This window comes from Ahaetulla prasina, chromosome 14 (assembly GCF_028640845.1).
Source record: "Ahaetulla prasina isolate Xishuangbanna chromosome 14, ASM2864084v1, whole genome shotgun sequence".
Taxonomy (NCBI): Eukaryota; Metazoa; Chordata; class Lepidosauria; order Squamata; family Colubridae; genus Ahaetulla; species Ahaetulla prasina.
The window spans coordinates 10,033,440-10,056,357 of NC_080552.1; the positions used below are offsets into that span (position 1 = coordinate 10,033,440).

The following is a 22,918-nucleotide window of genomic DNA, read 5'->3' on the forward strand; positions in this document are numbered from 1 at the left end:
GCCAGCAACAAGTTATAGTCATACAGTCATAAATGAAAAGAGATTGGTGATGGGAACTATGAGAAGATTAATAGTAGTGCAGATTCAGTAAATAGTTTGACAGTGTTGATGGGACGAGGCTCTTTTGGGACGAGGCTCTTTTGTTTGCAGTCGCACTATAGCGCCATTTAGTTTCACTTACGTAACGTGAACTGAACTTATGCACGGGTGATACAAATAGTATATTTTCAGAAATTTACATTGTCACGGGGAATTTTATGAAAACCTAATGACAATGTTTTTAAATAATGCTATGAAAATTTTTTAGAAAGTGAATTACATTTTTTTAAAAAGGAAAGTGCTTCAGTATCGGACAAAACCCCCACCGCCCACCATGAAAGCTGGAACTGGGCCCACTACTGGGCGATAGGGACCAAGTTGACTACCACTGTTCTAGAGTCTCAACATCTTTTTTTATAGTGTGGTGACCAAAACTGGATGCAGTATTCTACGTGCCAAAAGCGGGGGGAGGGAATGCCAAAGGGTGGGGGGGGAAAGGGGTTCCAACCCAAAGAATGGAGAGGGAGCATCTAAGAGGAAGATGTCAACCATGTACCGCACTTTCAGGGGGGTTGTGCAACGGACTCAGAAGTGGTAGAAGCGTAGAGTTTCCATCAATTAGATCAGTGAAGGCCCTGGTGCCTTTTGAGCTTGGTGGGTGTTTTGCAGACGCTTCATTACCAAACTATGTAACGTCATCAGAGTTAGGAGGGAGTGGGCCAAACTGAGTGGTAAAATGTAAAATTTGTTACTACCAGTTCTGTGGGCATGGCTTGGTGGTGGTGGGGGGGGAGTAATGTAACTGGGTGGGCGTGGCCAACTTTTTTTTTATTTTTACTTTTAAAAGCATTTTTTCTAGTACCTCTTTGGTCGAAGAGGTTGTAAAAAAATGCTTTTAAAAGCCTCTGATGATCAGGCAACTCAGCCGGGATCGCCAGAGCCTTTTAAAAGCATTTTTTACAACCTCTTTGGCCAAAAGACGGATGAATAAAAGGAAGATTATTCAGATCTCCGCCATGTTTCTGTACAAATAAACTCGCTCTGACTTGACATCAGATTTAGCACCAATAAGTACATAAATGAGATAATGTTCAACCTACGTTGCCAGATTTTGAGCTCCGTTAGGGGAAAAATCTCAATGTTTCCATTGCTTATGATCTCACTGCGTGGTTTTGTGCCTGCAAGAAAAATAGTGCTAAGCATTTGTCCAGGATAAAAGCTGGGCACTATGTCCAAGATACAGGGATTAAAAAGGACACACAGAAATTCTGAGGTCAGTTACCTCAGAGGTCAGTTGGAGAAAACACCTAAGAAAACTTTGCCAGCCTCCATAAGTAACAGGTAAGCATAATACCTATGAGCTGGAATGGGACAATTGACTGAGTCTCTAGACCAGGGGTCTCCAAACTCGGCAACTTTAAGACTTGTGGGTTTCAACTCCCAGAATTCGTCATCGAGCTGGAATTCTGGGAGTTGAAGTTCACAAGTTTTCTCCTCTTCTCCTTGTGCCCTATCCGTCATCGGACATTGGCGATCATGTTGGCGATCCTATTTTTATCAACAGTCGCACGAAAAAGTGTTGCTGAGTTTTGTCTAAACTGGTCCCTTAGATTTTGAAGCCATGATGTTCTTCTTCTGCCTGGACCTCGTTTGCCTTCAATCTTTCCCTGGAGGATTAAGTGAAGGATGCCCAGGTGTTTTTCCAGGTGTCACATTACATGTCCAAAATTTTCTACCTTTCACTTTTTTTTAATGGTTTTGATAATTTCCCTTGGCTTTCCCAGGCGCCTTATCACCTCATTTCTGATTTTATTAACCCAGCTTATACGTAACAGCTGTCTAGATCCACATTTCAAATGTTTCTAGCCTCTTCAAGTGGCTTTCTGTCAGAGACCAACTTTCTACAGGATAGGAAAGATGTAACATCTGACAAGCCTGATTTTCAATCTTAGGCTTATGTCGTGACTGCAGAAGACCTTTTTCATTTTGAAAGTCTTAAAATTGCCCAATACGGAGACCCCTGCTCTAGACCAGGGGTCTCCAACCTTGGCAACTTTAAGCCTGATGGACTTCAACTCCTAGAATTCTGGGAGTTGAAGTCCTCCAGGCTTAAAGTTGCCAAGGTTGGAGACCTCCGCTCTAGACCATGGTTGTCCAACTTTTGGGCTTCTGTGGGTCATTCAACAGCATTGAGTGAAGAGAAATCATCTTGGGCCGCACATAAAATATATAAAATAGTTAATGTATAAAAACCATATAATCATATTTAAAGTTTACGATGTTGTGGGGATGCATTAGTAGCTGTCCAGGGCCACGTGTTGGACATAACCTGTTCTAGATATCGAGTCCAAATTTCTCAGATGAAGAATCCAAATTAAAGTTTCCGTAGATTCAATGGATTTCACTGTAAGTTTTCAAAAATAGACCGGACAACCATTTGACTGGAATGATAGAAGTTCTCCTGCCTTGAGCAGGGGTTGGAATAGAAGACCTCTGTGGTCCCTTTCAGCCCTATAATTCCACATCCTATAGGAGGTTAGAAAGCTTTTTGCAATAAGAGAGTCCAGCTGATCTTAAAAGGTTTTTTTTATACAATTAAGTTACAAACAGCACGGAAAAATGTGACTGTTATGACTGCTTTTTATAGTTACGACGTTCGCAGCATCTAAGAGCTGCGGTGGCGCAGTATTTACAATGCAAGTACTGCAGGCTATTTCTGCCAACTGCCTGCAATTTGGCAGTTTGAATCTCACTAGGCTCAAGGTTGACTCAGCCTTCCGTACTTCCTATAAGGACCCAGATTGTTGGGGGCAAGAGGTTGACTCTGTAAACCGCTTAGAGAGGGCTGTAAAGCACTGTAAGGCGGTATATAAATCTAAGTGCTATTGCTATTTTCCTTCCTTCCTTCCTTCCTTCCTTCCTTCCTTCCTTCCTTCCTTCCTGGTGGGGGGAAAAAGGGGTTCCAACCAATTGGGGGGAAGTAATGTAACTTCCAGGGGGGGGGGAAGTAATGTGACTGGGTGGGCGTGGCCAACTTTTTTTTTTTTACACTTTTAAAAGCATTTTTTCTACAACCTCTTTGGCCAAAGAGGTTGTAAAAAAATGCTTTTAAAAGCCTCTGATGATCAGGCAACTCAGCTGGGATCGCCAGGGCCTTTTAAAAGCATTTTTTTACAACCTCTTTGGCCAAAGAGGTTGTAGAAAAAATGCTTTCAAAAGTAAAAAAAAAAACCTCTGACGATCACGCGGCTCAGTTTGGCTTGGGGGGGGGGCGGGATTTTTGCTACCGGTTCTCCGAACCACCCACCAGCATCGCTACCAGATCAGGCGATCCGGTCCGAACTGGGAGCATTTCACCCCTGGCCAAACCTATATATAAACCAAGCAGAAACCTTCTAACACTGATGATAGTACCTAGTTGGGTATTAAAATGTCTACAGGAAAACAACCAAGCTTGGTGAGCACCAAAGTCTTCAGAGTCCAACCCTGAGCTAGTAAACCTAAATCTTGCATAGCTTCTTCTCCAGAAAGATTACGCTATTAACCACAGCATACAAAACATTTGCTAGACCAATTCTCAATTACAGCTCGCCTGTCTGGAACCCACACTTCATTTTGGACATTAATACAATTGAGCACGTCCAGAAATATTTTGCAAGAAGAGTCCTCCATTCCTCTGATCACAACAAAATACCTTATGCCACCAGACTTGAAATTCTGGATTTAGAAAATTTAGAACTATGCCACCTTCGGCATGACCAGAGCATAACTCATAAAATCATCTGTTACAATGTCCTTCCTGTTGAAGACTACTTTCAGCTTTAACCACAACAATGCACGAGCGCACAATAGATTCAAACTTAAAGTGAACCGCTCCACTCTTGATTGTAGAAAATATGACTTCAGTAACAGAGTTGTTAATGCCTGGAATGCACTACCTGACTCTGTGGTCTCATCCCAAAATCCCCAAAACTTTAACCTAAGACTATCTACTATTGACCTCACCCCATTCCTAAGAGGTCTGTAAGGGTCGTGCATAAGAGCACCAGTGTGCCTACCGTTCGTGTCCTAATGTTCCTTTTGGTTGTATTCAGTTTGCATGGTTATTTCATGCTTATATTTATATATATATTGTTGTGTTTGACAAAATAAATAAATAAAAATAAAAATAAATAAAAAATTTATTCTCTTCTAAGTAGACCAATGTTTCTCAATCTTGGTTATTTTAAGAGGTGTGCACTTTGTTGTTGTTGTTGTGAATGCCACAATAACAATTTCTTTCAAGCGAGTACTTGAAATTTATGCTGGAAATGTGAGCAACACGAAGGGATGTATTATGTTTGATGGAGATGCAAGAAAACCAGCAATTTTTGGATCCAAACACACGGAGCTAATTCAGAAGATTTTAAAGGCTTTCAAGATTTTGAAGACTAACGTACAATTGAAACCAGAGACTTTTCTTTGGGGCTGAATAGATAAACGGCTGGAACAGAAATCAGAGAGCTTTGTTTTGATATGTGACAAGTGCAGCAAGGTTGTTATTCGCTTGAAAGTGAAAAGATTCGGTACTGTCTTCAAAGGAGGAATGGTTGGTGTAGTTGATGAAACTTACCGTATTTTTCGGAGTATAAGACGCACCGGAGTATAAGACGCACCTTAGTTTTTGGGGAGGAGGCTCTGAAGCTCTGTTTGGGAGCCTCTTTTCTGAAGCTCTGTTTGGGTTGTTTTTTTTTCTGAAGTTCTGTTTGATGGCTTCTTTTCTGAAGCTTCTTTCAGCCTCTGAAACCTCCGTTTGAGAAGCTGGGTGGGGCTTCATTCGGAGCATAAGAGGCACCCAGATTTTCACCCTCTTTTTTTGGGGGGGGGGGAAGGTGCGTCTTATACTCCAAAAAACACTGTAGCTAATTTAATTAAAGAAAAGACAGTGATTTCTTGTGCTGCTGGCTGGAAACCCCTTAGGGACTTTTTGCATGAAGTAGGAAAAATGGGTATGATTTGTTGTGTTAGAAAATATTAGGTAATAAAAGAAAGGTGTTTATTTTTTCTAAAGAGATCATTGTGTAACCACGCTTATATTTGCTGCAAAAAAATTGGAAACTTCTATTTATCTTTTCTTTGTGTTTTGTCTTTTTGTTGCTCCTTTTTTTTCCCACTTTTACTTCGTATTGGGTTTTTTTTTTCCAGTGCTATTCTTCTTTTTTTAAGACAGGTCATAACATTTTGACAACAAGAAGATTTTAATTCCCTGACTAGAACTTGTGTGCCACTCAACTCCAAGTGATTTTGGAGCTACCCACAAAGTATAATTTGGCCCCTGGAAGAACTTTCAGGGCTCCTTGTAAAGAATTTAGAGCTTAGCTGTCAATCAGAGCTTCCTGGGCTCTGACGTGGATGCTTGTGTACACAAATCCTACCTATATAAGGAGAACAAAGAGCGTTTTTTTCACTGAGTCTTATCAAAAGCTTCTGTTGCTTTCTCCTGCCCCATTGCAAAAAATGCTGAATTTTGTATTTTTGCTGTTGGTCTGTCTCGTAAACCTGCAGTCCTCCTCTTGTGAAGAAGATAGAAGGAATGCTATCATTTCCGCCATGGAGGAGGCAGTTATGTTCCTGGCTGAAAACTACGATGAAATTAACATGGATGCGATAGTGGGATTCACTATCTTGGAAGGTACCAGTTTTAGCCACTGCTATGGTGGTTGTTCTTAGATTTAACTTAAAGTTGACTGCAAAGAAGGGAGTGAATTGCTTCCAGATGTTGTGGGTGCTCCAATACTGGAGGGTATTTAAGAAAGGATCGGATAATGATTTGTCTGAAATGTATAGGGCCGTGATGGCAAACCTATGACGCATGTGCCAAAAGTGGCACTCAGAGCCCTCTATGTGGGCACACGCGCCATCGCTAGCTGCTCTTTACGGGCATTGGAGTGCTGGAAAACGGCCCGAAAATCGTCCAAAAAGAAAGTCGTTTTCTGGACCGTTTTCCGGCCATTTTCCGGCCCTTTTTAAAGCAGTTTTCAGGCAGATTTTTGGGCTGTTTTCAGGCCATTTTTCAGGCCGTTTTCAGTCTGTTTTGGGGGCTATTTTCAGGCTGTTTTTTGGGGCCAGAAACAACCCCAAAATAGCCTGAAAATGGCCCCAAAAATGGCCTGAAAACAGCCCCCCAGACAGCTGAAAATCAGCCAAAAAGAAAGTCGTTTTCTGGACCGTTTTCCAGCCATTTTCAGTGCCTTTTTCGGGCAGTTTTCAGGCAGATTTTTGGGCCGTTTTCAGGCCATTTTTCAGGCCGTTTTGAGTCTGTTTTCGGGGCCTTTTGGGGTGCTGCCCAAAAACAGCCCAAAAATAGCCTGAAAACGGCCTGAAAAATAGCCCCCAAAAGAGCCAAAAATGGCCAAAAACCTATCATGCACACTAGCCAGCTGGCCTTTGGGTTTCCGGCACTCCGGCACATGCACATGCATTCCAGTTTGGGCACTTGGTGCCGAAAAGGTTTGCCATCACTGGTATAGGGTTTCCTGCTTGAGCAGGGGATTGGACTAGAACAGGGGTCTCCAACCTTGGCAACTTTAAGCCTGGTGGACTTCAACTCCCAGAATTCCCCAGCCAGCAAAGCCTGCAAAGCCAGAATTCTGGGAGTTGAAGTCCACGAGGCTTAAAGTTGCCAAGGTTGGAGACTCCTGGACTAGAAGACCTTCAAGGTCCCTTCCAACTCTTGTTATTCTGTTAAGGGAAGATGGGTGTTTTGTGTCCTTGGGCTGAGGAACACCAGTGGTGGTATTCAGACGGTTATATCTGGTTCGGGCAAACCAGTAGCAGCAGTGGTGGGAGGCTCCGCCCACCCACCCGGACGTCCTCACATCCCGTTTTTGATGCGCGGAAGGTCCTGCATGCTCACACACTGACATTTATGAACCAGTAGTGAAGGTAAGTGAATAACGCCCCCCCCCCCGAGAAACACATAAAGTTGGAAATTGTGATGGAGCAATAAGGAAGAGATTAACTGAAAAGAGGAAGACAGCGGCAAAGCGATAAAGGGATGAGGGATGAAAACATTTGGTAGACGACAAAAATCACACGGATTAAGACATGGTCTTTGAAAGCTGGAGAATGAGAAAGAGGGAAGGAAAGGAGGCAGGCTCCCTTAAACAATTGATTTGAAGATGGCTATTGGAAGTAGGAAGGTCGGTTGGGCGACAGGCAGAAACTTCCCCATGTTTTGAGGATGTCCTTACAGGTGGATGAAAGACGACAAAGAACGATTTCTGTTGACGGTACAAAGAAGAAGGGGTGGCAGTAGAAGAGGACCTTGGCTGTGATCAAGGAAAGTTTGGAAATTGGATGTTATTACTAGAGACGGGCAGGGCAGAAAGACAGGTCAGGAGTCAGATCTGTGCTGATGATGTGTAACTAATGATGATAGAGTCTCTGAGCTTTTAAAAACTTAAAATGGAAAACTCCCTCAAATCAAGCTAGACTTCAATGACTCATGGATACATCCCTGTCAAACTAACTACAGGAAGGTTTGTTCCTGCCCACTTACAAGATGGTTTTATGACCAGCCCTAAGAACTCTCATCCAAGTATTATCTAAAAAGGTAAAGGCTCCCCTCGCACATATGTGTTAGTCTTTCCCGCCTCTAGGGGGCGGTGCTCATCTCCGTTTCAAAGCTGAAGAGTCAGCACTGTCTGAAGATGTCTCCGTGGTCATGTGGCCAGCATGACTCAATGCCAAAGACGCACGGAACGCTGTTCCCTTCCCACCAAAGGTGGTCCCTATTTTTTCTACTTGCATTTTTACGTGCTTTTGAAACTGCTAGGTTGGCAGAAGCTGGGACAAGTAACGGGAGCTCACCCCGTTATGCAGCACTAGGGATTCGAACCGCTGAACTGCCGACCTTTCGATCGATGAGCTCAGCTGCTAGCCACTGAGCCACCGGATCCCCAAGTAGTACTAAATAGCATTGATAGTATATTATGGTGTTGAGATGCCATGCACTAAATAAAATAAAATTATGTTTTTATCATGCTTTTTACCTCAATTTAATGTTTCATCTTCTATATTGAACTGTCCATGTATTTTACATACATACATACATCTGCTGTTGCTCTGCTTACACACAGTTGTGTTTGAACGTAAAATGTGTTTTATTATGTTTGTACAAGGCCCCTGCAGATGCAATACGCTAAATAAACATAGTGTAAGCCGCCCTGAGTCTTCGGAGAAGGGCGGGATATAAATGCAAATAAAAATAAAAATAAAAAAAAATAAACAAATAAATAAATAATCTAGAAATGACTGTTTGAGAAATGTCAGATGGGAGAGAGTCAAAAACTTCAGTTTTCTTGGAGTGACAGAAATGGAAGTCCATTTCAGTTGGGAGGTTGCATTAATGTTGTAATACTTGTTTCATAGCTAGTTTCTTCTAGATTCCAAGGAGGTCTATTCTACCAAATATTCTGATGCCATCATTCCTTCTTGCAGAAAATCTTTGTGGTTGCTAGGTGGTCTGATGGCACTCAATCAATCAATCAATCCCCTTCTTTTTCTTTTTATTTTTTGCCAAAAAAAAAATTCATTTTTTTCCCCAAACATAAATAAAAAAGAATCATTGTGAACAAATTATTGGTCAGGTACATCTTTAAACATATCAAGTTTCACCTAAGTTATAGTCTAATACAATGTATTTTCCTTCTTCTTTAGATTCAATTATTTATTTGCACACAATCTGATTATAGAAGTAGATCAAATTCAGCACATTCAGGAAAATATTTAAATGAAGTCTAGTCCCCGTGCTTCATTCCCTTCAACATCATTAATAAATTCTATTTACGTTTTAAAATTTCACCATTCTCAGCTTTATATCTACATTACTAATCAGAGGTCATCCTATCTAAAATCTCTTTTTTTAAAACTGCCCAGAGATCACCTATGTGACCCCTTCTTGTCTTTGTTGTTACAACTCCACCTCCCTCAAAATGCACCAGAATGAATTGGAAAAGCTTTGCAACGCACAACATCACATTTGCGTAGTTCCGTCTTTCTCGACTTTTGAAATATGGTATGAATTCCACCTCTTTTTTTTTTCCTTTCTCCCTCTGCAAACCTCTAGCGTATTTGACCGTGATAGTGGAGAACTGGCAAGACCTGGAGGAATTAACCATCGAGCAGCAGAGAATCCTGATGTTGAGGGAAAACATGGTGGCCTTCATGGAGAAGGCAGTCCAAAATGCTGAAAAACAGGATCCGGTTTCCTACAAAGGTAGAAGAATTTCTAATTTCAATAGAATTAGGTAATCATTGTTAGAAAAGGTAGGTCTGCCTAGAGACAGAAGTCTCATGTAAATCGTTTCATAAATCTGAGAAGGTAAACGTTTCATTGCCAAGAGCTGTTCATTAATAATTTTTTTTGGGAGGGGGGATCCCAGTGGGCACGCTGGAGATGCAAACTAGAGAAGGGGTCTCCAACCTTGGCGACTTTAAGACTTGTGGACTTCAACTCCCAGAGTTCCTCAGCCAGCAAAGCTCTGGACTCTGGGAGTTGAAGTCCACAAGTCTTAAAGGGACCAAGGTTGGAGACCCCTGAACTAGAGAACCAGTTTGGTCTAGTGGTTAAGACACCAGGCTAGAAAACAGGGGACTGTGAGTTCTAGTCCTGCCTCAGCCATCAAAGCTGTGAGAAATGGAATTATTCCTGTAAAGAACATAGCCGAAGTAACGCCATATTGTACATTTATAACCTGAGATAAACTGAGCTATTTTAGCAGTGTAAGACATTTAATATGAGAAAGTTTGTGTAACGCCTGCTCTGAGGAAACAAGCCATAAAATGATGTTTGCACCTGTTGAGCAGGACAGGCTGTGTTCTGTCCCCACCAGCCACAACCAAGCAGACACGCGAGCTGACTATATCTGCCAGCAATTTACTCCGACGACAGATATCAGTTCTGGCAACGAACCTGCGATTGCCTACCAAGTTCCCTAATCTCCTCAGACCAGCGTAACTGCAGTTCAGAAAAAAAACAGAAGCCAAAGTCTTAGTCTCAAAATATTGCAGCCAAAGTTTCCAAGAGTCAGTTTTTGTCCGTCACAAAGCCCAATGGCAGCTCCATCCACTTTTATACCCTGTGGGGTGTGGCTCCGTGACTCGGCACTCCCTGGGCCGGCCCCTCCCTTTCCTTTGCTGTGCACGTTTCCCTTGGCGTCGCTGCCTTGCATCTAGCCAAGATTGATCCTCCTCAGCTGGCTCTTGGGGCGTTGCCAGGGAGAAGGAGGGGTTGGGGGAAAGGGGCCGTGTCAGTTCCTCCTCCTCCACCTGGCCTGCCTCTGGAACCTGGAGCGGAGCCAGAGAGGAAGGTCCTGCAGAGGAAAGCCCTGTCGGCTCTTCCCCCTCACTCTCCGAGTCACTCTCTGCCAGGAGGCCAGGTTCGGGGCCCGCAGACACAACTGGCTGACCTAAGCAAAATCATATTCCATTTAATTGTTCTGTAAATGACATAAGGGAAGTATGATCTCTGGGGGAATTTCCAGAGGTAGAAGATGGTGCTGAATAAGCCAGAAATGTTATGTAATGTGTGAAGAACAATGACAGATGGGGCCTTGTTGATTGTCTGAAAATGTAGTTAAACCATTTATTTGGAGCTGTCAGACGTTCTCTCCCTTGCGGAGAACCCTTTTGCAAAAGCTTTTTGATATATATCTTTTTGAAATAAACCTGCTTTACACTTGTTCATGGTTGCCGTTACCTTTTTATGGGATTTACCGTTATTGTATTTCTCACAAAAGCCAACTGGGTGGTTCTAGGCCAGGGGTTTCCAACCGGAGGGTGTGAGACAATATTCCAGAGGCAGGGTGAAATGCTACCGGTTCGGACCGGTTTGCCCGAACCGGTAGTAATAAATGCTATCAGTTCAGGCGAAATGGTAGTAAAAAAAAAATGCTGCCGGTTCAGGCAAACTGGTATTTCCGACGATCAGCTGTTCCGTGCGATTTATATTTGCTAGAAAGCAGGAAATCCTGCTTTCTAGCGAATCTAAATCGCGTGGCACAGCTGTTTCCCTTCCCCCCTTGCTGTTCTACTTATCTTTGCAGACTCAGAAAAGCCTTCTTAATCCTCCTTTCTCAGCGCTGTGCGGTAGCGCATGTGGTGGGCATGCCCACAAATGTGTGCTTGGCGCGCACTGCGCATGCATACGCAACACAAACCAGTAGCGAAGCAAACTGGGAGCAGAAGAGGTTGTAAAAAAAATGCTTTTAAAAGCCTCTGATGATCCCAGCTGAGCTGCACGATCATCAGAGGCTTTTTTTTAACTTTTAAAAGCATTTTTTTGGCTGGGCATGACTGGGGGGGGGAAGGGATTTTTGCTACCGGTTCTCCGAACCACCCGCCACCATCGCTACCGGATCGGGCGATTCGGTCTGAACCGGGAGCATTTCACCCCTGGGTTGAATGATTCCAAGTCAAAAGCAAAGGCTAATCAATCTTTCTCTCTGTCTCATGTTTTCCCCTCAGAGTTTGCTCCAGCTTTAAAACCAGGATTTTGGAAAGTCCCTCGTAAATGGAAAAAGATTAATGAGTTTATTTCTTACTCTCCAACAAGCGGCAACTGTCTGGATTTAGAAACCAGTGATTTTTGCATCTCGGCTCTATTAGGAACACAGTAGGTATTTGCTTTGACTTTGATTCTGATTTTCCTAGGGTGCCTTCTCCCCCAAAAACAGGTAGTCCTCGACTTACAACCACTTGCAGCTGTTCAAAGTTACAACAGCATTGGAAAAAGTCACTCAGAACCGGTCTTTGAAGATACGACCATCGCAGAATACCCACGGTCACATGATCAAAATGGGAGGGGGGCGGCCCTCAGTGGCTAAGACGTTGAATTACTCAATCGAAAGGTTGGCAGGTCAGCAGTTCGAATCCCTAGCTCTGCGTAATGGCGTGAGCTCCCGTTACTTCTCCCAGTTTCTGCCAACCTAGCAGTTCGAAAGCATGTAAAAAATGCAAGTAGAAAAATAGGGACCACCTTTGGTGGGAAGGGAACAGCGTTCTGTGCGCCTTTGGCGTTGAATCATGCGGGCCACATGATCACGGACACATCTTTGGACAGCACTGGCTCTTCGGCTTTGAAACAGAGATGAGCACTGCCCCCTAGAGTCGGGAACGACTAGCACATATGTGCGAGGGGAACCTTTACCTATTGCTTATTAGTACCGCTTTATAAAGCCGTATTAAGGCTACACCTGGAATACTGCATCTGTCAGGCCTGGAAACCATACTAGACTTTAGGGTTCCAGACGCTGCCACAGTTTTATGCAGAAGAGGTTTTTCTGGAACCTTGACAGCATCCAGTTTTGGTCAACACATTACAGAAAAGATGTTGAGACTTTGGAAAAAGTGCAGAGAAGAGCAACTAGGATGATTAAAGGCCTGGAGACTAAAACCTATCAAGAATGATTGCAGGACTTGGGTTTGGCTAGTCTAGAGAAATGAAGGACATGCGGAGACATGATAGTAGTATTCCAGTATTTGAGGGGCTGCCACAAAGAGGAGGGGGTCTACCTGTTCTCCAAAACACCCGAAGGTAAGACAAGAAGCGATGGATGGAAACTAATCAAGGAGAGAAGCAACCTAAAAATAAGAAGAAATTTCCTGACAGTTAGAACAATTAATCAGTGGAACAACTTACCTCCAGAAGTTGTGGGTGCTTCATCACTGGAGGTTTCTAAGAAAAGACTGGACAGCCACCCATCTAAAATGCCCTGCCTGCCCGCACAGTGGTTAGAATGCAGTATTGCAGGCTAACTCTGCCAAATGCCAGCAGTTCGATCTTGACTGGCTCAAGGTTGACTCAGCCTTCCATCCTTCCGAGGACCCAGACTGTTGGGGGGCAATAAGCTGACTCTGTAAACTGCTAGATAGGGCTGGAAAGCCCTGTGAAGCAGTATAGTAAGTCTAAATGGTAGTGCTAGTGCTTATCTAACTTGCTTTCCAACAGGAATGACTCTGATGTATGCTGGATTCCAGACAATTGCTCCAGTCTCATGATTAACGCTCACTGTGATGGCTATTCGCTGTCCCACCAACTTTTTTACTTTCTGTTCGCCAGGATGGTAAGGAAATGCCCCTCTTTGTTTGTCTGTTCACTAAACAAATGTCTGTAGATGTCCAATTTACACGTGGTGAGTCTGGATCATGTTTTGCCAGGGTGGTTAGAATGATCATTGTAGGAGGAAGAGGAAGGAACCGGCTCAGGCTGCTAATGCAGTCTGTTATTAACACACAGCTGCCTGCAATTACAATTACTGCAGGCTCGAGTCCCACCAGGCCCAAGGTTGACTCAGCCTTCCATCCTTTATAAGGTAGGGAAAATGAGAACCCAGATTGTTGGGGGGGGCAATAAGTTGACTTTGTATATAAATATACAAATAGGATGAAGACTATTGCCTTACACAATGTAAGCCGCCCTGAGTCTTCGGAGAAGGGCGGGATATAAATTCAAATTAAAATAAAAAGGAACGCTTGGGAGATCTTTAATCCATTTCAGAAGTGGTCATCAGCAGGTTCCGACCAGTTCTGGAGAACCGGTAGCGTATTATTTTTTTTTGTATGAAAAAGTTTTATTTTTACATTCATGTCCAATAACATATTTAATGTACAGACATATACAATTAATCAAGTCTGCCCGGTCATTACCCTCTTCCTTTAACTCTCTTCCCCTCTCTACCTTCTTCTACTTTCCACAACCTGCCTCACATTCTCTTATCTACATCCTCTCCTCCCTCCCCCCTACTCCTTTCTTCTCCCTCTTCTATCTCTCTTTCTTCCTTTCCTCTTCCTCCTCTTTATCCTCTCTTCCTCCTCTTCTCTTTCCTACCTCCTTCTCTCTTCTCCTTTCTCCCTTTCCATCATTCTGAAATGGTAGCCGGGCAGATCCGACCTTACATCAATTATACATCTTCAATCATCCCTGTACATTAACCATCAATCCATTAATCCATTTTCTAACCTCATCCCCCCCTTTATTACCCTCCCCCTTACCCCCCCTCCCTCCCAAGACTTCCCAGAACAAAATCCGGAAATTTTGAGTAGTTCAGAGAACTGGCAAATACCACCTCTGACTGCCCCCCCCCCATATATTCTCTGCCTCCCAAGTCCCAGCTGATCGGATGGAGGAAATGAGGATTTTGCAGTAACCTTCTCCTGGAGTGGGGAGGGAATGGAGATTTTACAATATCCTTCCCCTGCCACACCCACCAAGCCACACCCACAGAACCGGTAGTAAAAATTCTGACTGGCCCCGCCCCCATCTAGTCTCTGCCTCCCAAGTCCCAGCTGATCAGGAAGAAATGGGGATTTTGCAGTAACCTTCCCCTAGAGCGGGGAGGGAATGGAGATTTTGCATCCTTCCCCTGCCACGCCCACCAAGCCACATCCACGAAGCCAAGCCCACAGAACTGGTGGTAAAAAAATTTGGATTTCACACTGAGTCCAACATCTTAAAGTTGCCAAATTTGACCAAAAATCCCTGGTATAAACAATATGTTTGGAAGCCCCACCTGCATTCATTTTACTGCCATCGTTGTATTTGGAGTTTGTATTTTGAGTCAGATCTTTCATGCTTTAAAGGCATTAAAAAACAAGCTTCCTCTTTCGTTAATTTTCTTCTGTCAGTTGCTTTGTGATGCTACTAGATAGAACGTTCGGGTTGCAAGATAAATGTAGCCATCCATCGATCGATCTTTTATCCCACCCTTCTAGCAATCGTGCCCTAATTCGCTCTTCCAAAATGCCGGGTACTATGAAAACATGATCTGTAGTTTGATGATGCAAACCAATCGCCATCTCGAAAAGAAGAATCTTAATGACAATTTTGGAGACCTCTTTACCGAGAACAGTTAAGTGATCTATGGGCTCCTTGGTGCTCTCTGAGCTTGGTTATTTTTCTTGCAGACGTTTCATGACCCAACTAGGTAACGTCATCAGTGCTGGAAAGGGGTGGGATTTGCTCACTATTTATTTCCAAGCAGCTTGCCCTGTCAGAGTTGGGGGTGTTGTTGTTATTTTCTTCTTGGTAGTTCTTTGAATGGGTTGATTGTTTTACTCTTTGCCTGAGTTGGTAGTTCCTTTGATTGGGGTATTATAAATAGAAATAGAAATAATAGAAATAGAATAGATGGAAGGGACCTTAGAGGCCTTCTAGTCCAACCCCCTGCTCAGGCAGGAAACCCTATAGCATTTCAGACAAATGGTTATCCAATCACTTCTGAAAAACTTCCAGTATTGGAGCATTCACAACTTCTGCAGGCAAGTTGTTCCACTGATTAATTATTCTGTCAGGAAATTTCTCCTTAGCTTCTCTCCTTGATTAGTTTCCACTCATTGCTTCTTGTCCTGCCTTCAGGTTCTTTGGAGAATAGCTTGACTCCCTCTTCTTTGTGGCAGCCCCTGAGATATTGGAACCCTGCATTCATGTCTCCCCTGGTCCTTCTTTTCATTAAACTAGACATACCCAGTTCCTGCAACCGTTCTTCATACGTTTTAGCCTCCAGTCCCCTAAGCATCTTTGTTGCTCTTCTCTGCACTCTTTCTAGAGTCTCAACATCTTTTTTACATCGTGGCGACCAAAACTGAATGCAGGATTCCAAGTGTGGCCGTACCAAGGCCTTATAAAGTGGTATTAACACTTCACGTGATCTTGATTCTATCCCTCTGTTTATGCTGCCTAGAACTGTGTTGGCTTTTTTGGCAGCCGCCACACACTGCTGGCTCATATTTAAATGATTGTCCACTAGGACTCCAAGATCCCTCTCACAGTTACTGCAATTGCTTGATTGTTGGTCTGGTATTAATCCTGGTGTTAATGCCTGCTTAGCTGGCTAGTGGAGAAGATGTGTTCTGGCCCCTTTGTTTCTTTCTTAGCTTTTTAAATTTCCTCTTTGGAATGGTGTGCAAATGTTATTTATCTATATGTGCCCGTTGATGGCTGATTAACTGAGTGCCGGGCTTCCAGGAATTCACTTGTCCTTTTTAGATTTAGCTTGGTCTAGGATGCACACAGTAAGTGGTCTCTTCAAAATGAGTGGGTAATTTCCAATCCTTTCTTAACCTTGTAAGGAATAGATCTCTCCCCCCACCTCTCTTAATCCTCAAGTTGTACTAACCAAATTGTCAACCAACTGGCCTCTTTTTTTCTCACAGTTATGTTTTGCGGGCTAGCTGGATTCTCAGATTTCTTCCAGACTTCCTGGCTTGACCGCATTCTCAGCTGGCAGAAACAGGACAAAGGATGTTTCTGGATGTACAGTAAGTAGATTGCATGACTTTAGGGCCATCAGTGGCTTGAGTTTTGCCACACAAACACACACAAAAAAAAACCCGCCGGGATGAGTACATGTATATAAAGGATTGCCTCTCCTTCTAACTTAAGAAAGTGAAAACTCTTGAAACTGAGTACTTCAAAAGGAACCTTTTATTAAGCAATGGATTCAAAGCAAGGTCTGAATACCCTTAGGCAAGACAAGTAGGATTAAAGCAGTAGAGACCCCTCCCATTAGCCAGAATGCAGATTTTAGCCAATATACAAGTGTGAAGTTGCCCTGAGAACTGGATAAGCATGCATGCCCATCGCTATCCATTAAAGTGAAACATCCCACATGGCTGTCATAAACATTCCCCAGAGTTAAGGAGATCTCAGGGCGCTTCATGGCCAGGATATAGGTTGTAAAATATCAGTTGACCCAGGCAATGCTAGTAAATCAAATCCAAGCGCCCCCTCCCTTCCCCCAATTGAATGGCAGTATCGGTTTTAGGGATCTGACAATGTAGTCCTTTACTTAATGACCACAAACTGAGCTCAAAGTTTTCATTGCTAAGTTTATGGGTGGTCCTCAATTTACGACCATAGTTGAGCCCAGAATGGGAGTTGTGATAGTCATTAAGTCAGCCATCACTTCGCAGACTTAATGTGAACCGGTCCAATCTTGATTGTAGAAAATGTGACTTCAGTAACAGAGTTGTTAATGCCTGGAATGCACTACCTGACTCCGTGATCTCATCCCAAAATCCCCAAAGCTTTAACCAAAAACTATCTACTGTTGACCTCACCCCATTCCTAAGAGGTCTGTAAGGGGCATGCATAAGACTACCAGCGTGCCTACCGTTCTTGTCCTAATGTTCCCTTTGGTTGTATCCAATTCATATGGTTATTTCATGCTTATGCTTATATATATTGCTGTGTTTGACAAATAAATAAATAAAAATCATGTGACCATAAAATCCGATTTTATGTTTTTTTGTTTTTTTTTTGCAGAGGTCATTAAGCAAACCCCACGGGCATTAAGCAAACCATAGTTTGCAATGGGCATTTTATGCCAAAAACCAGAAGTAAGCACCGGTTTTAGGGGGCCCCCCCCAAAAAAAGCCATCACAAATCACAGTCCCTTGCGCTTGGGACATTGCAAATGACCCTAAATGTAGACAAGTGACTGAATACACAAAAGACAACTGGAGGGGATGGACATTGGAGCTTCAAGTCCAAGTCATCAGTACCTCTTTTGAGATACATCCTAACGTCACTGAGCAACCAGTTGTTTAGTAAAGACTGCCTTTAATTTCCTATGTTTAACCTCAATCGATAGAAAAATAATTCATAAATAAACAGCTAATTTGGCTGGGGAATTTTCGGAACTGGAATCCGCCCATTATAAAGTTGCCAAGTTTGAAAAAAACTGCTCTAAATGCACCAATTGTCAAGCGCGGGAAATCAGGAAATCCAGGCAGTTCAAATGACTATCAAGATTGATTGCAAGCTTAAGCTCTCTAGAAGAATCTGAACTACTAACAGTCCAAGCAAATCGGCGGTAGATAAGAGTCAGTGGAATTCAAGGTGGGCGGGACCTAGATCTCTTGTGGGCATGAAGGGACTCCAGACTAATGACACACTTGATCCCTCCCTCCAGCTCAGCCGGGTCATCTCCTATACCAATGTTTCAAGCATTGAACTATTTAGGCAAACTCAAGAAAATGATATAATCTCAAGATATAAAAACAAAGAGATGCAACATACTGAATTAGATTTCCGAAGAAATAATACTAGTCTCTTTTTCCAGCAAATGATTCATTTCTTCTCTCAATCTACTAGCTTCTTCCAATGAAGAGGGCCACATGGGAAGAAGGACTAAGAGATCAGAGAAAATTGTTGAAGGTAAAACTCTCCATAGTTTGGACACAGAAATAGAATAGAATAGAACAGAACAGAATAGAATAGAATAGAATAGAATAGAATAGAATAGAATAGAATAGAATTTTTATTGGCCAAGTGTGATTGGACACACAAGGAATTTGTCTTGGTGCATATGCTCTCAGTGTACATAAAAGAAAAGATACGTTCATCAAGGTACAACATTTACAACACAATTGATGGTCAATATATCAATATAAATCATAAGGATTGCCAGCAGCAAAGTTACAGTCATACAGTCATAAGTGGAAAGAGATGGGTGATGGGAATGATGAGAAGATTAATAGTAGTGCAGATTCAGTAAATAGTTTGACAGTGTTGAGGGAATTATTTGTTTAGCAGAGTGATGGCCTTTGGGAAAAAACTGTTCTTGTGTCTAGTTGTTCTGGTGTACAGTGCTCTATAGCGTCGTTTTGAGGGTAGGAGTTGAAACAGTTTATGTCCAGGATGCGAGGGGTCTGTAAATATTTTCACGGCCCTCTTCTTGACTCGTGCAGTATATAGGTTTGTATACTGAAATTGGGTTTGTCTAGTCTAGTGAAGAGAAGGACCAGGGAGACATGATTTTTTTTAAATTTGAATTTATATCCCGTCCTTCTCCGAAGACTCGGGGCGGCTTACATTGTGTTAACGATAGCATGATAGCAGTCTTCCAATATTTGAAGGGCATTACATGATAGTCCTTCGGGAGAAGGGCGGTATAAAAATCGAATAAAATAAATAAAATAAATAATAGCAGTCTTCCAATATTTGAGGGGCTGCCACAGAGAGGAGAGAGTCAACCTATTGCCCAAAGCACCTGAAGGCAGGACAAGAAACTAATCAAGGAGGGAACCAACCTACAACTAAGGAGGACTTGCCTGACAACCCAATTAATCAGTGGAATGAGTTGCTTCCAGAAGTTGTGGGACCTTCATCACTGGAGGCTTTCAAGAAGAGATTGGACAGCCACTTGTTGGACATGGTATAGGGTCATCTCCCGCTAGTGCAGGGGATTGGACTAAAAAACCTTCAAGGTCCCTTCCAACTCTATTATTCTATGTTCCATGTTTTATGTTCTAAGAGCATAAGAAATTAATAAGAATTTCACCATGAATCCTGCTGGAAGCAGATTGAGGTTTCTGGCCCAATGCTTTTCTGCTGGAACTTAACATTAGCAGGAATGATATCCAATATCCAATGGTTTTCTTTTCCCCAGGAACAAATAATTGTGTGTGTGTGTTGTGTGTGTGTGCATCTATACACATACACACACGTTTACATTTCTTCATTTTTAACTACACATAGTCCTTGATTTACAACCACAGTAAGGAAGAGGGTTAATTAGCATTAATTAACCAATATTCAATGGTTTTCTTTTCCCAACGAACAAATAATCTTTTGTGTGTGTATCAGGGGTGAAATGATCCCGGTTCGGACCGGATTACCCAATCCGGTAGCAATGGCAGCAGGTGGTTCAGAGAACCGGTAGCAAAAATCCCTGCCCCCCCCCCCCCATGCTCAGCTGAGCCGCACAATCAACCACAGGAACAATTAAGAAAACAGGGTCGACTTGGGAATAAGGCTTGGAGATGATTGGCCCCTCCTGTAAGACATAAAAGAGCAGCGAACGGGATGTGAGCTTTTGCAAGAAGCAATTAGTTCATTTGGTCGGTTCAAGCTTTGGAAAGTTCTGTTTGACTCTGTGCTAAGTTTGGCCTTGCCCTGCGTTTGGCAATTAGTTCTCTGGCAGCATTCCAAGGGAGATAAGGTGGGTTTTTATAAACACTCCCCTGAAAGACTGCTTGAGAAGAAGCCTTTCGGACTGTGAATGACAATAATTCACAGTTGTATGAATAAAAGAGGTTTGCCGGGACTTAAGATTGTGCTTTATGCTTTCTAAGGAAGCTTAGGGCACAACAGCATGTGTGCCGGCCTGTGGCTTGCACAGCCTGGTTCCCCTCTCTCCCCCTTCTCCAGCTGGGCTGCCAAGCTACAAAGGTTATGGACCTCTGGACTAGATGACCTCTGAGTAACCTTTCCAGCCCTATGATTCTATGTCCTTTCCATTGCAGGTGTCTGCTCTTCCCATAACACTGCTGTGGCTGTTGGAGCACTTGGGGGCTTCCTCGTCTACTTACGATGATCCATCTTCATCACAGTCTAAACCCAGCTTTCTCTGGGCAGCTGTCCTACAACAAATACCCAACTTCATCTGAAAACAACCTCGTTTTTTTCTTTCTTGCTTTTTTTTTTAAAGAATCAATATCTCCCCCATCTGGGTGTCTTCTAGATCTGGGATCTCCAACCTTGGCAACTTTAAGACTTGTGGACTTCAACTCCCAGAATTCCTCAGCCAATTCCCAGAATTCTGGGAATTGAAGTCCACAAGTCTTAAAGTTGGAGACCTCTGTTCTAGATGTATTGGGCCATGCATCTCATCCTGAAACACCTTGAGATCTCCTGGCTTGGAAAGCTAGTCTTTCTAGCCCTCTAGAAAACTACAGGAGACAAGTTTTCCATCGGTTTTGAAATGCATTGCTCCTAGCAACACTTTTAGGTGGATTCACAGGTATGAAACATTCAAAATTAAGTCCACTTCAACACCCATCCCGGCCAGTCCTCTTATCAATAGATTTGGACAGAGAGGAATAAGGAGGAAGAAAGGAAAAGAAAAGGATTTCAAGATTTTGTTACTGTGGTCTAGGTCAATAGATTTCCAGCATATTGGTGGGTTTTATTTCCTGCCTTCTAGGAAATGTTTTCTATGTTTCCCTCTTATGCTCCTGGGAGTTAAAGCAGAGTCAATTTAAGATACTTTCTGTTGTTTTCTTCAATATCTCAAATAAACAAGTTTTTGCATCTGACCCAGTGGTGGGTTTCAACATTTTTTACTACTGGTTCTGTGGGTGTGGCTTGGTGGGCATGGCTTGGTGGGCGTGGCAGGGGAAGGATACTGTAAAATCCCCATTCCCTCCCCACTCCAGGGGAAGGATACTGTAAAATCCCCGTTTCCTCCTGATCAGCTGGGACTCGGGAGGCAGAGAATAGATAAGGGCAAGGCCAATCAGAATTTTTACTACCGGTTCTCCAAACTACTCAAAATTTCCGCTACCGGTTCTCCAGAACTGGTCAGAACCGGCTGAAACCCGCCTCTGATCTGACCCCACGTAATTTCTGCAGTGGAATTTCCATGGCTCATTATAATCAAATGGGGCACCCCGTGGCTTTCTGGAGGATGGTGTTGATGACACTATTTAATCAAAAAAATGTAGCTGCATTCTGGACCAGTTGTAGCTTTCAAATGGCTTCAAGGACAGCCCCGTGTGGAGGGAGGGTGTTGGAGTAAGTGACTAGGACTGTGATGGCGAACCTATGACACGTGTGCCAGAGGTGGCACGCAAAACCTTCTCTGTGGGCACACAAGCCGTTGTCCAAGTTCAGCTCCACCGCACATGCATGCGTGCCTCCCACCAACCAGCTGGTCTTTGGATCTCTGCCGTGCATGCAGGGGGGGGGCGCATGCTGAGGGACGTGCGCACATGCGCGGGGCATGCAGTGGGCTGTGCACGCATGCGTGGGGGGCATGGAGCATGCACGCATGCACGGGCTGCACATGCATTGCATTTTGGAGGTTCGGACGCATGCGCTTTGGGCACTCAGTCCGGAAAAGGTTAGCCATCACTGGACTAGGACATGAATAGAACAGAACAGAACAGAACAGAACAGAACAGAATAGAATAGAATAGAATATTGGAATGAAGAATAGAATGGAATGGAATGGAATGGAATGGAATGGAATGGAATGGAATAGAATAGAAGAATAGAATAGAATAGAATAGAATATTGGAATGAAAAATAGAATATTGGAATGAAGAATGGAATGAAGAATAGAATGGAATGGAATGGGATGGGATAGGATAGGATAGGATAGGATAGAATAGAATATTGGAATGAAGAATGGAATGGAATAGGATAGGAGGGTGTTAGGATAGGATGGGATAGGATAGGATAGGATATAGGATAGGATAGGATACGATAGGATAGGATAGGATAGGATAGAATATTGGAATGAAAAATAGAATATTGGAATGAAGAATGGAATGAAGAATAGAATGGAATGGAATGGAATAGGATAGGATAGGACAGGACAGGACAGGACAGGACAGAATAGAATAGAATAGAATAGAAATAGAAAAGAATTTTTTATTGGCCAAACGTGATTGGACACACAAGGAATTTGTCTTGGTGCAGATGCTCTCAAATCTAAAAGAAAAGATACCTTTGCCAAGGTACAACACTTACAACACTTAATGATAGCCATAGGGTACAAATAAGCAATCAGGAAACAATATCAGTATAAATCGTAAGGATACAAGCAACAAAGTTACATGACTTTGTGAAGGATCTCAACAGCATCTCCTCCACAGCCTGAGCTGGGAAAAAGCTAGGTATCAGCGGCCTTTTGAAGATACTGTAGTCTTGAGTTATTGGATGGCCTTCCTAGAATTTCAGGTAGATATTCAAAAGTTGGGGGAGAAGGACTAACAGCCACCAGGGTGAACTCTTCTCCACTAGAGCAGGCCGAAACCATCCACAGAGAAAGCTGCCGAAGCCCTGTGAAATAGTTTCCCCAACCTCCACAGATTCTTTAAAACAGGGATC

General features: G+C 43.1%; 1 protein-coding gene across 1 annotated transcript; it reads left to right on the forward strand.

Annotated features, from left to right (window-relative positions):
• Positions 1–3,331: 3,331 nt before the first annotated feature.
• C14H16orf89 (chromosome 14 C16orf89 homolog) lies at positions 3,332–21,106 on the forward strand. The gene is made up of 8 exons (XM_058157091.1): positions 3,332–5,710; positions 9,149–9,298; positions 11,548–11,695; positions 13,031–13,145; positions 14,794–14,929; positions 16,234–16,338; positions 18,176–18,238; positions 20,329–21,106. The coding sequence occupies exons 1-8, from the start codon at positions 5,431–5,433 to the stop codon at positions 20,397–20,399; spliced, it is 1,068 nt and encodes a 355-aa protein (XP_058013074.1). The 5' UTR covers positions 3,332–5,430; the 3' UTR covers positions 20,400–21,106.
• The last annotated feature ends 1,812 nt before the right edge of the window (positions 21,107–22,918 follow it).

Excerpts from the sequence above, each read along its gene's own strand:
- C14H16orf89 (XM_058157091.1), top strand. The coding sequence starts at position 5,431 with ATGCTTGTGTACACAAATCCTACCTATATAAGGAGAACAAAGAGCGTT. Across the intron at positions 16,339-18,175 it reads AGGATGTTTCTGGATGTACA|CTTCTTCCAATGAAGAGGGC; the intron begins GTAAGTAGATTG and ends TCAATCTACTAG. Across the intron at positions 18,239-20,328 it reads ATCAGAGAAAATTGTTGAAG|GTGTCTGCTCTTCCCATAAC; the intron begins GTAAAACTCTCC and ends TTTCCATTGCAG.